This window comes from Ambystoma mexicanum, chromosome 4p, assembly GCF_040938575.1.
Source record: "Ambystoma mexicanum isolate Mex_15411 chromosome 4p, UKY_AmexF1_1, whole genome shotgun sequence".
NCBI classification, from domain to species: Eukaryota; Metazoa; Chordata; class Amphibia; order Caudata; family Ambystomatidae; genus Ambystoma; species Ambystoma mexicanum.
Window position 1 is genome coordinate 53,133,713 of NC_090927.1, and position 13,735 is coordinate 53,147,447.

Genomic DNA, 13,735 nt, shown 5'->3' on the forward strand with positions numbered 1-13,735 from the left:
CTTTAAATTGTCCTCTTGTTGTGCAAGCTGCTAGATGGCTGAGATACTTCGCATCACGTAAAGGTATTCTCTTGCAATTAATGTCCTGCCTGTAGCAGCTTTCCTCTGAAGTTCTCCTCCTTAACTCCTTCATGTGCTGATACCAAATATTATTTGTTAAATGGGAGACTTATCAAGATATGAGTTTATATCCTCCTTATCTTCGTCAGCATCTCTATTTGCTCGAACAATTTGTTCAGAAGCATTAGGGAAAATTTTGTCTGTACCTTTGTTAAGGATAATCATAGAAGTATCATCACTTAATATTTCATCTGTATTAAGAATCAACTGTTGAAAGGCTTTTATAATGAGGAAGAAAAGACAGATCAGTGTAGAGAATGACAATACAAGCATCAATCCAAATAGTATTGGTCTTCTCACTGGCATTGTATTTCTTGTACTCTGGAATATTCTCATTCTCTTTTTTTTTTCTCATTATATACACCTGGTCACCTTTATGAATTGTTCATTGTTACAACAAGAATTAACAAATGATTGCAATAATAATTCTGAAAATAATAGGACTGTTTTTAGGATTCCCAAAAAATGTAACAGCACACACATGTCCTCTTACTAAAGCTGGGTAAGATCGAAGTATATAGGTAAAACAGCATACAGAAATGTGTACAATGTTCCATTTATGGGTGACCTGAAGTGTTATATATGTATGTTTTGCTGATTTGTTTTGGCACATTGTTCCTTTTCCCTAACTAAAAGTGTTATGGAATTATTGCAATGTTCACTTCCCTTCATACTTGGGAATATCTGAAAAGTTCAGAAGTGTTCTTTATTCTGATAAGTGTTTGTTTTGGCCCTTGGCAGCCGATCTTGTTGTCATCCGTGAAACTTCTTCTCTTACTTCACTGTTATCGGTTTTCGGAGGGGTTGGGGGGGGGGTTCTCCTTTGAAGAGCTTTGCGTCATACAGATGCAGCCAGGCTCTTCTGTTTTTAATTTAACTGTTTTGGTGTAACCTCCTCTACTAGTTACGGTGCTTCAAAGCGGGACTTCTTCCAAATGCGTGCAAAGCTTCATGCTAGCTCCTGCTCCCCTGGGTACAAACTAGGCTGTTTTAACAATTTGCTTAGATCACCGGTTTGGCTGGCTTCTTCAACCCTTCACTCCGATGTTTTATCTTTTGAGAAATAAAAGAAACCCTAGTGGTCATGTTTGTTAAATAATCATGCATCTCATCACCTAAAGCTTTTACTACACTGGGCATCAGTTTTTGTTTGAGTGGGAGGAGCAAGGGGTATTCTCATGCGACATCCAGTCACCAACTCATGGGAGTCAGGTGGTGATATGAATCGGGCTTGTTCAACAGTGCAAACAAAGCGAAGGACAGACAATGTAGCCACCACTTTTTCAGAGTCATTTTTAATTTAACTATTATTTTTTTAAGAAGTCTGTTTAATGTCTCACAGATACCATTGGCCTCTGGTTGATAAGCAGATGAAAACTTGTGTTTTATGCCCAATAGAAAAACTATCTGTTGAAATAACTTGTTTACAAAATGCGGTCCATTATCAGACCGCAGAACTTCGCACACACCCCATCTAGGAAACCCCTCACGCACAAGGAACTTGGCAGCGCATGTGGCATCGGGGTGCGTAGCTGCACCTGCCTCAATCTATCTGGAAAAGGGACAAACCACCACTAGCATATACCTGTACCCATTGCATACTTGCAACATATCCACATAATCTATATGTAGATGCTGGAAAGAACCATTAGGCCTTGGGATTGCTCCTCTCACTGTCCTTAAGGTGTGTCCTGCTGTGAATTTCTGACACACAGTGCAGTTCACAATAAACTGTTCCACATGTTCTAATACATTTGGTGAGAACCAGTCTTCTGCAAATGTGGTAACAAGGCTCTCACTTGTTGTGTGCGCTGGATAGTGAAGCTGCTCCACCACCACCTTCAATAATGCTAGGGGCATAACTGGCTTTCCAGTGCTATCTTGTCTCCAGATAGCCCAAGTGGAGGATAAAGAACACCCCTGTTTTTTTCCATAAATCCTGTTCGTCTGTGATACTCGACTTTTCAGCTCAACTAACTGTACAATGGATAACATGTTAAACCTTTCTTTCATCAGCATGCATCGTCTTGACAATTGCTCAGCACTTTCTACTTCAAAATCATAAATGTTTGGGAAATACGCTGCCCTTTTGGCTTCAACGTCTGCAACTTTGTTACTGCGAGAAATCAAATCTGCCCTTTTTAGTATGAGCTGCGCACTTCATGACTGCGATAGCCAATGGATGCTTCAGTACTTTAATAAGCTTATCCAATAGCGGCTGCGCAGAGGAAACCCCTCTTTTTCCAGCGTGACAATGCTGTGTATACGGTTGACGTCACATAGGCGGAGTCAGAGTAGAATGTCACTTCCTCATCCTCCTATCTCAGGAGTGGGCGTTAAGTGCCACTAATTCTGCAGCCTGTACTGACGAATGTGAAGGCAATCTCCTACTCGTCACAAGCTCGATTTCCCCATTCTCCATTACCGCCGTTTCAGTATGCCTTTCTCCAGTCGTTTAGTAAATATTTGAAGAACCAACAATAAAGAGAACTCTTTCCCACCCCGCCCCCCACCCCCTGCCCTCGTCTACAGTGGCGTTTTCTTCATGCACATAATCCTCCTTCCCTACCAACTCTGCTGGAAATGTCGCTGGATTCACTATTCTACATCTAACAATTGTAATCATTGGATTTGAAATAATTATCTCATATCCTGATGCTCTTTGTGTAGTCAGTGTACTTTTTAGGTTTCTCTAAAATGGCAAATAGGGAGTGTTCGACAAATAACGTCCTTGAGCACCCCATTTTAATACTTGCCGCCTTGTCAATTGCAAAAGCGGCAGCAGCTAAAGCTTGTACACAGGGGTCATGTTCTTTTCATTACTGGGTCTAAATTCCTGCTGTAGTAAGCTAATGGTTTGTGTCCATGTCCTAGACTCGTTTTCGGTGTGAGGATTGCTGTCATTACCTATCAATTTGAATGTGAAAACAAATAAAACTCTGTTATAATCTGGGATTTCTAGCACGGGGGCTGTGCAAATTGCCCTTCTTAATTATTCAAATCACTCAGTCATTTTTGATGTCCATATTATTTTGTTCATGCCCACCTGTGCTTCCTTGAGACCTTAGTGGTTGAATATATGTACTGTAATCAAAAGCCGGGGCCCTACAGTAGTTACATAGGCGTAGAAATTGTTGTATCTCCCTTACTTTCTCTGGTTTAGGAGTCTTCTGAATTGCCTTTGCTCTCTCCGGTGTTACTTTTCTCCCGTCTTGAGAGATACGCTGTCCTATATAAAATACCTCTTCCTGACAATATTGTAGCTTCTCTTTGTCTACCTTTTTATAACCTTTCTCTGCTGGTATGGTCCTGAGTTGAGCTGAGTCTTTTCTCCATTTTTCTTCTGTCTTGCTGCACACTAATATATCTACATACTGAATTATTGCACTCTCAAGCTGTACATTACTTAGGTCCATCTGAAGGGCCCTATCAAAAATTGATGGGGACTCTCAGTACCCCCGACAAAGTCGATTTATGTATTAGGCTCTGGTTTCTATATGAAAATGAGGTTAAATCCTGCAAGTCCTCGTGAAGGGGAATTGTGAAGAATGTGTTTTTTTATATCTATTACTGTAAAATATTGAGGTGTGGCTGGAATACTGCATAATATTGTAGCTGGATTTGGAACTAAAGGAAACTTTGCTTCAACAATATTAGTAAGAGGGCAGAGATCCTGAATAAATCTACATGAAGAGACAAAGTCAGATGCAGAAGTGAACAAGGTGAACAGCAGTCCAGAAACCTGCCGATAAGATCCCCAAAGGTACAGGGATGTACAGGCCGGCTGGTGGGAATGCAGGAGGGTCTTGCAACTCAAGAGGCAGTAGCCTAATACCATATTCAAGTAACTGGGGCAAGACAAGACAAGAGGCACTTCTCTTCCTTGTGGCAGTACTTGGCAGGTGAGTAAACCAAGTCTGCCGATGCATCAGCCCTGGAAAACGCCTGGACCCCATAAGAAGCAGAGAAGAGAAAGTTGAAACCTCTTACTTGTGGCAGTACTTGGCAGGCTAGTGGACCATGAAAGCGGAAGCCTGCGTCAAAGGGTTCCATGTCATTTCATCGCGGGATGTTTTTTTGCAGGGTGTTTTACTGCGATATTTTTTTGAAAAAACCCATCAAATTTTTTTACATTATTTTTGGGGAGGTTCTCCCCCTTAACCCCCCCACTTCCTAAAAAAATTCGATGTTTTTTTTTGGAAAATTTGCGGTAAAAAACCCAGAGAAAAAAAACCTGCGACGAAAGGACGTTGTACCCGTCAAAGACCCTATGGTTGGGTGAAATGTGTTGCTAAGCAATCCTACGGTAAAGAGGCCAGGGGAAGGGAGTCATTCCCCCTGGTTTTGTGTGGACTTGTGAATACCAGGAGAAGGAAGTAATTCTTGTGCACAAGCACTTTTGGGCGGATCTTATGCACAGAATGGAATTACCATAATAAGTGATCTCTGTCCCAAATAACTGGACAGACTCAAAGAATATAACAAATCACTACTTTATTGTCCGCTCAAATAAAGTAGGGAAATCTGGTAAGCATAACAAGTTGCAGCTTACTCGTTCTCAGTTACTTTTCCATTATGCAAAGTCATACCACTGCCCAAATTGGTCAATTAGCCTACCATCTCATCAGTTAGAGCATGAGCCAAGGCTTCTCCTTTGTAGCTGCGTAAACCATTCTTTCAAAAAAAAAAAAAAAAAGCCGTCTAAGAACATAGAACCTGTAGCTGACCTTGGTGGCTATTCTTTTCTATGGGACTTTTAAGGGAGTGTACGTACATTGCTATCTTCAGTAGGAGCTGAGCTTAATGAATGGGCCTTGTTTTCGAGTCTTGCACCATGTGTCAGTAGACCACACATTTGTCCATTTCACCCTTTTATTTACTGCTATTCGATTCAATATTGCTGGGTGTTATCACTACTTTTGGCCTGTGGAGACCTAGTCCCTCCATCTGACATATTCTTTCTGCATCCATGATTGTTCAATACTTGGGACTTGTAAATGTTTTCGCTTTTGCTTAATCTAAGAGAAATATGTGTTTTGTTCAAAGCTCATCCATGTTGACTCCCTCTGTACCTTCCAGTCATTTCTTGATGTGTTGTCCTCAGTCTCAGCCAAACAGATATCCTTTGTTCCAACTGTTTCTTCGGTGTCTCTCAGCCTTGCAGCCTTGGTTTGTCTCAGAGGTATTTTTAACACAATCCGACGTCCATCTTCATCGTGGCCGCTTCCCTAACGTTATAGTTTCTACTGCAGCAAGCTTCTATATATATATTTTCTACCTGGCGTTTCTGCGTATATACATTTGCTATGTTTAATCTTGCTCGTCTTCCCAGCATAGATGATTTTTCCATCTATCTTCATTCGATTACCTTTACTTCATCGATTACATCTGTACTCTAAGTATCTGCATATCATTTTTGTGAATCATCATATCGTCACTTTACTTATCAGTTTTCAGTTCCAGCTCCTCAATGTCCAATGGTGTATGCTGACATCCTTCTACATCAGTGCAAGGGTACATTCAGTGCGGATGTCTGAGCGAATAAAGTCTCTCATATCGTCAAATCAGTATAGGGATAATACCTGGTGTCATGCACGGAGTCTTCCTGTTCTTCTTCCAGTAAGATGGAAGTGAGGGGCGGGCACTAGAGATGACGTCATCTGCTTCGCTACATTTTCCTGGTTAATGAAACGGGAAAGGAGAAACCTCTAAAGAGGACAGGGGAAGGGAGTCATTGCCCCTTGTGAGAGGTCAGAAATGAGGCAGACCCATAGTGGTGATATTTTCAACATCAGAGATCTTTATTGAAGAAAAGGGGTTGGATAATGGCCTCTCAGTCCCTATCCTAACAAGAGTTTCCCTGCCTAGTGTGAGAACCCAGAGGGTGTCTGACCCGCTAGTCCCCGAGGATCTCTCTCTCAGGTGGCCAGGGCACAGCAATCACCTTTGGATCCAGACCCTGGTGGTGGACCAGTGCGGGAAGATCACCTGGGCGAGGGGTCTTCGGGGAATGGGGTGAAACAGCTGATGGCGAGACATGGTGTTTTTTCCCCTTTTATGTTCATCAACCCTATTTTTCCTTTTGCATACATTTCTTTTTTACTTTTTTTTGTACAAGAGATAGGGCAGGCATTATGTTTTGTTAGCAAAGGCCATTTTGATTTGTCAGACTCCACTAGGACTGCGTTATTTATTATTTGATGGTCGAGACTACCCCCATCCTAGTTATAGGGCAAAGTGGAAGTTTCTCCAGCCGCAACACTTTCAATAAAGGTTTTACAAATTGTACCCATTGTCAGTGTTCTACTTGTGATACCATGCCTTCCCTACACTAGAAAACCAAAGCTAAACTAAAACTAAAGATCAGTCTGTTTTGTCATCAAAATTATACCAGCTGTCCTTGTGTCCAAAACATAGCTGAACCTCACAGTAAAATGCACAACTAAAAGGTGTAAGGAAAAGTGTCCCTGACTTGTGTTTACTCCGTGTTCGAAGGTGAAAACGCATAAGTAAACCTAACAGCAAGGATTTCTCCAAAAGAGAAGTCCTTCGATCCAGAGGGTGGTTTGCTTCCCCTGGATTACTTCAGGAAGGATGACCCAATTAATGTTTCCTTAAAAAGGGTTAGAATGTCTCTTCCAAGTAACAGTTTCTCAAAGTTAGTTAAAAGGGTCTCTTTCACATAACTGTTGTTTCAAAGAGGGCCCAAGTGTCTCTTCCATACAACTGCTTCACAAAGGGCAAAGAGTCCTTTATACAATTGCATTAAAAGTGGTCTATTTCATACACCATCCTGACGGATGGCAAAGATTCTCTTTTATACTAGTGTTTTAAAGATGACTTCCAGGTATGTTTCCTTTCGAGGAAGCCCTCAGAGGTTTCCTTAGATCCCCTGGTATACTCTCCTGCCAGTATCCTTGGACATTGTCTATTTTCCTTATACACTTTGGGTGGATTCTCCGGTATACTCTCCTGCCATGTATCCCCTTCTGGGTTTCATAGATCCCGTGGTATACTCTCCTGCCAGGTATGGAGTCCAGAGGTCCTTGGGCCTGTTAGGTAGCCCCAAGCACAGCATTACAGCCCTGTACACCACTGAAAGTGGTATTGCTCACTGTTATCACTCTGAGCCCCACCTGGGGTGCTGATGCTTTTTTGTTGTTGTTGTTTTTTTTTGTTTTTGGGAACCAGGTTTTGCGCAATTCATGCTTACCTTTAAGAAGAAATGACACATATGTTTGCGTTTGGAAATACTATTTCCAATACCTAGATGTGAGCCAGGAGGCGAGTGGGTGGATGTGTGAGTTAGGGGGTGGGCAGTGGTATGGGTTGAAATGCGGCTCTCCAGTGGAGACTGGTCTTGGTACACCACCACCAAGGACAGGGTGAAGGCTGGACAGAAGCCCGGCATGAAATGCAGGTGGATACTTGCAGCTTCCGCTTGCGTTCCCAACCTCTCCCATAGTTAGTAAAATATCATTGCTATCATCTTCGTAGAGCAACGCGAGCTCTGGAGGATAACTACAGTGCATGGTATTGCAGTTCATGTACAGGCTGGCTGGAACTATTGATCACTTGCTTAAATATCTAGTTAGGTTTGTATGTTTATTATTTAGGAGGAACGAAAGTAAGACTAAGCCAAGTGGATTGCATGGCAGGCAGAGAACTGGGAGACTAGGTGGAATATTGTAGTTTGCATCCATCTCACTGTCAGGGTAGCTGGTATAAGGCAGCAGGGTGACACAATGTCGAGGCATTTGGGATCAGCTCTTGGATTGAGCACCTATTGCACAGATGAATGCAACCAGCAGGTCACAGAACTAAGTTTGCCATCAAAGCATTTGGCCGTGTGATCATGTACATCTTTAAACATGTTCACTCATCAATGTCGCACCTTCTTCAATAAAATGAAATATAGTTGCCAGTATGAGATGTAGATACAGTATGTTAGGCAATGTTTGCATGCAGTACCCTCTGGGAACACTACAAACAACTCTGACTACAGGTATAGGAAACCCAACCTTTGGTATAAGCTTGTACCACACCGTTTTGGTAGCGTGTTGAGCAGCCAGTCTTATCTCAAGAGGGGTCCATGTGAGCTGTAGTGGAGTTACGCAGAGATTCACAGTTACACGTATTCAAATAAACTCTTACACTCAAGGTTTCTTGCATAAACAATTATTAATTTATTTATCAGTCAGTTAGAATAAGCCTTCTTCAGAACAGAGCAATAGAATAGCCCACAGACACTACCTTACACCCTCAGGTGACTTCAATTGCTAGGGTTCTGGGGACATTAATATATCACTGTTGCATTTAGGATCATATGGTAATAAGTCAAAGGGAAAGATTATTTAGAACAAACAAGAGACCACAAATATTCTTAATCGGGCAAATACTTTCAGATCCCCCCCCAATAAAAGTCTTTCAGTGGAAGAGGCTAAGCCAAAGTCAATGGGCAAAAGTCTATGTAAACTGAAGCACTTCTTTGTGGGTAAGTAGAAAGTCTTTGCACATGTTTTTAGAAGTCTTTGTGAAGAAAGGAAGAATTAAATGTTGGGCCACATGCTGATTAGACTTGTGAGTAGTAGAAGATGCACGCAACTCTACAGTAATAGGTAAGTTGCACTGGGACGGTCAAAACTCGCAACCGGCAAACTTCACTTTCAGTGGCTGTTAGTGTTTCAGCTCTTCGTGTCTGCCACAAATAGCAACACCGCAGTTCCTGGCTGTTGAGATGGACTTTTCTTGCTTGTGGGGTCCCGCACTCTGTTGAGGCCAGCTTAAAAGCAACACACAAAATCTGGTGTTCCTCTCCCTGGCTATATGGTTTCCAGCAGCAACTCTGTGGAAATTCAACCAGCTCAGAGATGGATGTCCAGGCGGCTTACTTTGGAGTTGATTGGTCCCACCAACTCAAGGGGAGAAGTCGTCCTTGCAGGGGCTTCTCTGTCGATGCAAACTTGGCTTTTCGGCATTGCAACAGGGCTTCACCGGACAAACCAACGGTCCAGGAGTTGCAGCAGGCATCCTTTTCAAGGTGTTCTTGCTCCTTTGTTTTGGGCCCCTCCCTCACTTCCTGCCTACCCCAGACACCCTAGAGCCAGAGGCGGGTTTCTCTTGTGAATCCCGCCAAAGGCAAAACAAACAATGGACCAAACGGGGTTTTGCGCGCAGAGTAAATCTCAAGAAGGACCTTTCCATAAAGAAATGGCACCCTTGGGTGCTTTACTGCAGCGGCGAAAGCAGCACGCGGTAAATGCACACCATGGTAGTTACAACGAAACCACTGCCACCAGCCATTCTGTGGGGAAAGGGTAACATAAAAATGTTTTACATGAGAAGCTAGACAAAGGGGATGCTAGGTAACCTCTCCAGCACCCTATTGTAAGATAGTGTGTGTTGGGTCTAGAAAGTTACAAATGTAAGTAAAGTCAATTTCACTTTATTGTTCTTGGAGAAGGTATTTAAACCTCTGGAAAATCTGAAATACTTCCCTGTGCCACTGCATTGAAGGTGCTAGAAGGTGCTATGTGACACAATGTAAAAGATGATGCCTATGGAGTTTGTCAGACTCCATAACCAAAAGAAACAGTGTACAAAATCACATTTAAATACATGAGAGAGTGGGAAAAAACGGTCTCACTCGCTCCATGTTAAAAAATTTTTTTTTTAAAAAATCAGGTCCTCAAAATCCAGCAAAGTTGCTGGCGGTCTCTAAGGTGTAGGGAATTGGCACATTTCTGAGAATTCTCCCTAACACAGTAAACTAATTTCTGCTGAAAAACTGAGACAAAGCAGTGTTTTACAGAAGCAAAACTGTAATAATACATTATGTAACCACTAAATGTAGGATTGAAATCACAGGGCTGTTTATTATTTATGATAGTACAGTTTAAAATGTTAAACCTTTTGCAATATAAAACTAACATTATCAAATTACATTTATCTCTAAAAGAATACAGTACTTTGGGAGTTTAAAATGTAATGCCAGAAATAATCTGTCGAATGACAAACTCCCCACTTCACAGATTTCAGGAATAATTGTCTTCTTAATAAAATCAAGTGAAATTAAATGTTTCAAAGACTCAACCTCAGCCTGGCAAAGTCTATAAACTCTCTCCTCACGTGGAATCCTTGCTTCAGGACTATCTTTCAAAAAATATAGCTAATACAAATTCGCCTAACATTGTCCCTATCACACGGATAAGAATTTTAGTCCTTTTCCATTAGCTTTGCATGCGTGGCATAGGACCTGTTAGGGCAGGGGTCTGCAACCTTTGGATCTCCAGGTTTTTGAACTACAACTACTGTCATCCCTAGCCAGCATAGTCTGTGGTAAAATTCAAAACATTTTGAGACCCGCAGAGTAACAAAGGTAAGTTGGAAGTAGTAAACAAGCTGAAATATTTACGAATTTTGGTTTCAGCTAGACCAAAGAAAAGTTCCCTACATGAACATATTTACAAGAAAGCTATCCAATTAAGTGCCCAGACGAGATGCATCAATGATAAATGGGCAAACCTCTCCCTCGTCCCCCGTATAGAAGGAGGAAAAAGTTTCTCGCTCTCATCTTCGGACTTGAAACACATTTCTCAGATGAAATGGATTTAAATATAGCAGAGGATCTAATCTAGAAGAAAACTGCGGCACTGCCAAATGGAAGCCCCATCTCCGATTCGTTTTCGAGTTAGGGCTGGGGTCATTGAACATTAGATTAACATGGCATAGGCTTAGTTTATGCAGCAACCTTTTACTACTCACATAGGAAAGACTATATGAAGATTTGAAATTGAATATATGTGATGGAATAAATCATTATTTGAGAAAATGTGCAGTCAAATTGGAGACCATGGAGTACACAATAGAAACTCTATTGGAGAATCCAGCTCATTGCAAGACATGATTGTGGTTGTGGAATTGGTGTGAAACCTGTCACAAAATTAAAAAGTACGTCTCACTTTACCACCTTAAGTTTGATCATTAAAAAACTGGGAATGCGAGCCCTGTATTTGACACAAGTACAGAACATAGGAATATATTGATGAATTTCAGGTTTAATCTAATTTTAGCAAAAGAAGTTATTTGCATCCGTGAGAAATTCGAACTCTCTCTGGCTGAATGAAGATTTTGAAAGCTAGAAAATGGGAAGCACCTGGCAGTTGGTTGCCCGGTTTGAATTGATCCTGCTTTTTTTAAAATCTGAATTATTCTGGGGAATAATGTGTAGTGGGTCTTCCAGAGCATTAACGTATGCCTTGCTTGATGCAGAAGTAGGTGTGATGGTAATCCATGTGATTCATTTATATATACTCTTGTAATGGTATGAATTTTACTAATGTATTTTTATAATTTGTAGAAAAATTGGAAATTATGAATGCATTTATTTGGTATCTATTTTGTATTCTGATTTGTGTAAGGTTTTGCATTAAACCATGACCATGTAAAAAACAAATCTTTTAAGTAATGCTTTGGAGATCTGAAAAGAATTGGGAGAAACCGAGGACTAGGTGAATGTTTCTTCTACCTCACAATTTCAGAAAGTGCTGCCTGGGCGTGCGCTCTAGACCTATCCTCTGTTAGGAACCCTAGTGCTTCCGGTCTCCCCTACTGCATCACTATGGACATTCTTTTATGCCATTGACAGCTTTGTTACCCCTCCTTTTCAATGCAGACATTGTTTATCAACTGCTGCAACTGGGGTTGTAACCGCATGCTTCTAGAAGCTGTATTATTTTTTTATAGGGGTCCCAAGCATGGTGGAAATGGTCCTCCAATGACAAGAGAGTGTGCCTCACACAAATTTAGGTGGAAACATGGTTTGGGTCGGCATGATTGAATGTCATCTATGCTTGTAAAGACTGCCGAATGTGTGTCTGATCCTGAGATGAGCTGTTTTTTTAATGACAGGCTATTCCATCATCAATCCAGATGTTCTGATCAGAATTAAGGCTGGAAAGGGGCCAGATCTATGCGATCGGCGCGTGCCAAAGGGGCGACAAAGAAGATCTGGTAAGTACTAACATTGCAGAGTTGTTTATGCATATAGACCTAAGTGGCATTTGGAGACCCTGCATTAAATCGAGAGAGAGCGGGGGGAAAAAAATTGAGATGAGCTGAGAGCCTTTTTGCTCCTGGTTGTAGCCTAGTAGAGCCTGGCTAGCTTGATAAAAACAGCTACCAGGAGGTACATTAGACTCCCCAGGTCAACTGATGCTGAACATACGCACCAATGTGAATTTAACTCTGTGCGTTTGGGACAATCTATAAATAAACATTAGGACAGAGCCATACGATATTTAATGCATAAGGAATCCTAAATAATGGACAAATGGATGTTTGCATCTTCTGCAGAAGTTAGATTTACAGAACACTATTTACTAGAGCCTCGTTCCTCAGAGGTGTTTATGGTCACTTGCTAATGTTGGATAAGCAGGAGGTGCTTTTAGCTCCTGCTTAGCCAACCTTAATTTCGATCCATGGAGGGAGGCGAGGTGCATGCAGGGGGAGGCAGGGAGGTGTGGAGCGTGAACCGGGGGGAGGAAGGGTGTGTGAAGGGGGGGGTAGGCGTGGTGCGCGAAGGGGGGGGGGGGGTTTGACTCAGTGTGCGGAGGGGGGCTCGGTGCGCAAAGGGGGTGTGGGGTGGCTCGGCAGGCGAAGGGGGGGTGGTGCGCCAAGATGGGATGGTGCGGCGCGTCAAGGGGGGAGGTGTGGCAAGTGAGGGGGAAGGCATGACGCATGAAGAGGGGGGAAGGTGTGGCACGTGAAAGGGAGAAAAGGTGCGTGAAGGGGTGGCGGGGAAAAGATGTGGCGCGTAAAGGGATGGGTGGGGAAAAGATGTGGCGCGTGAAGGGGGCGGGGGAAGGTGTGGCAGGTGGGGGGGAGTGATGCGCTTGAGGTGGGTGAGTGTTGCAGGGAGGAGTGAGTGGCGCGTGAGGTGGAGGGAAGTGTGTGGCACGTGAGGGGAAAGTGTGAGGGGGCGGTGCAGCAGGTGAGGGGAGGTGCAGCAGGGGAGGGGAGGCGTGGGAGTCATGGCACCTGAGGCATGGCGCATTAGGGGAGGCGAGGCACAGCCCCGTGACACGACGGGCGAAGTGTGGCCCAAGGGATGTGAGGTGTGGAGAGAGAGGAGAGGAGACGCATCCACATTTCCCCTCATCTGCTTCTTGCAATCCGCCCTCCATTGCATAATACTTCGGCAAAAATCGCACTTCTGACAAATCATTTTGATTCTTGTCATCCCAAACTCTCTCTGATGCCTGTCACCTAAACCTGTATTCCCACCCATGAGCCACCAGCTCGGCAGCACTGCACACCTACGTTGCCTCTTTCTATCCCTCCCCTCTCCAAAAAAAGGCAGTGCTGTTGTTCTTGTGATCAGCAAGGACACTCATTACCACTCCTCCATCTCTCTGATTTCACTCCCCTCTCCTTTTAACGTTTCCAGTCATTCGTGGTTCCGCTTTTTTTACTGTCATCTACATACGGCACATTCAAAGGATTTTTCTCTGATCTTCACCTGTTCCTCCACTTGAAACACTCCTAGCTGACGTCATAACTGTTAATCTCAGCCTCTCCTATATGACTAACCTTCACCTCTCTCAATGTGACTCCA

At 42.9% G+C, this 13,735-nt stretch overlaps 1 protein-coding gene across 4 annotated transcripts in view; it reads left to right on the top strand.

Annotated features, from left to right (window-relative positions):
• The window catches only part of LOC138452983 (zinc finger protein 436-like), a 284,744-nt gene that overhangs the window by 47,819 nt on the left and 223,190 nt on the right, over positions 1-13,735 (top strand). For all 4 annotated transcript variants that reach the window (XM_069605355.1, XM_069605356.1, XM_069605357.1 and 1 more), the window contains exon 3: positions 12,031-12,132. In XM_069605355.1, coding sequence (XP_069461456.1) covers positions 12,031-12,132 — 102 coding nt within the window. The remainder of the gene's footprint in view (positions 1-12,030; positions 12,133-13,735) is intronic.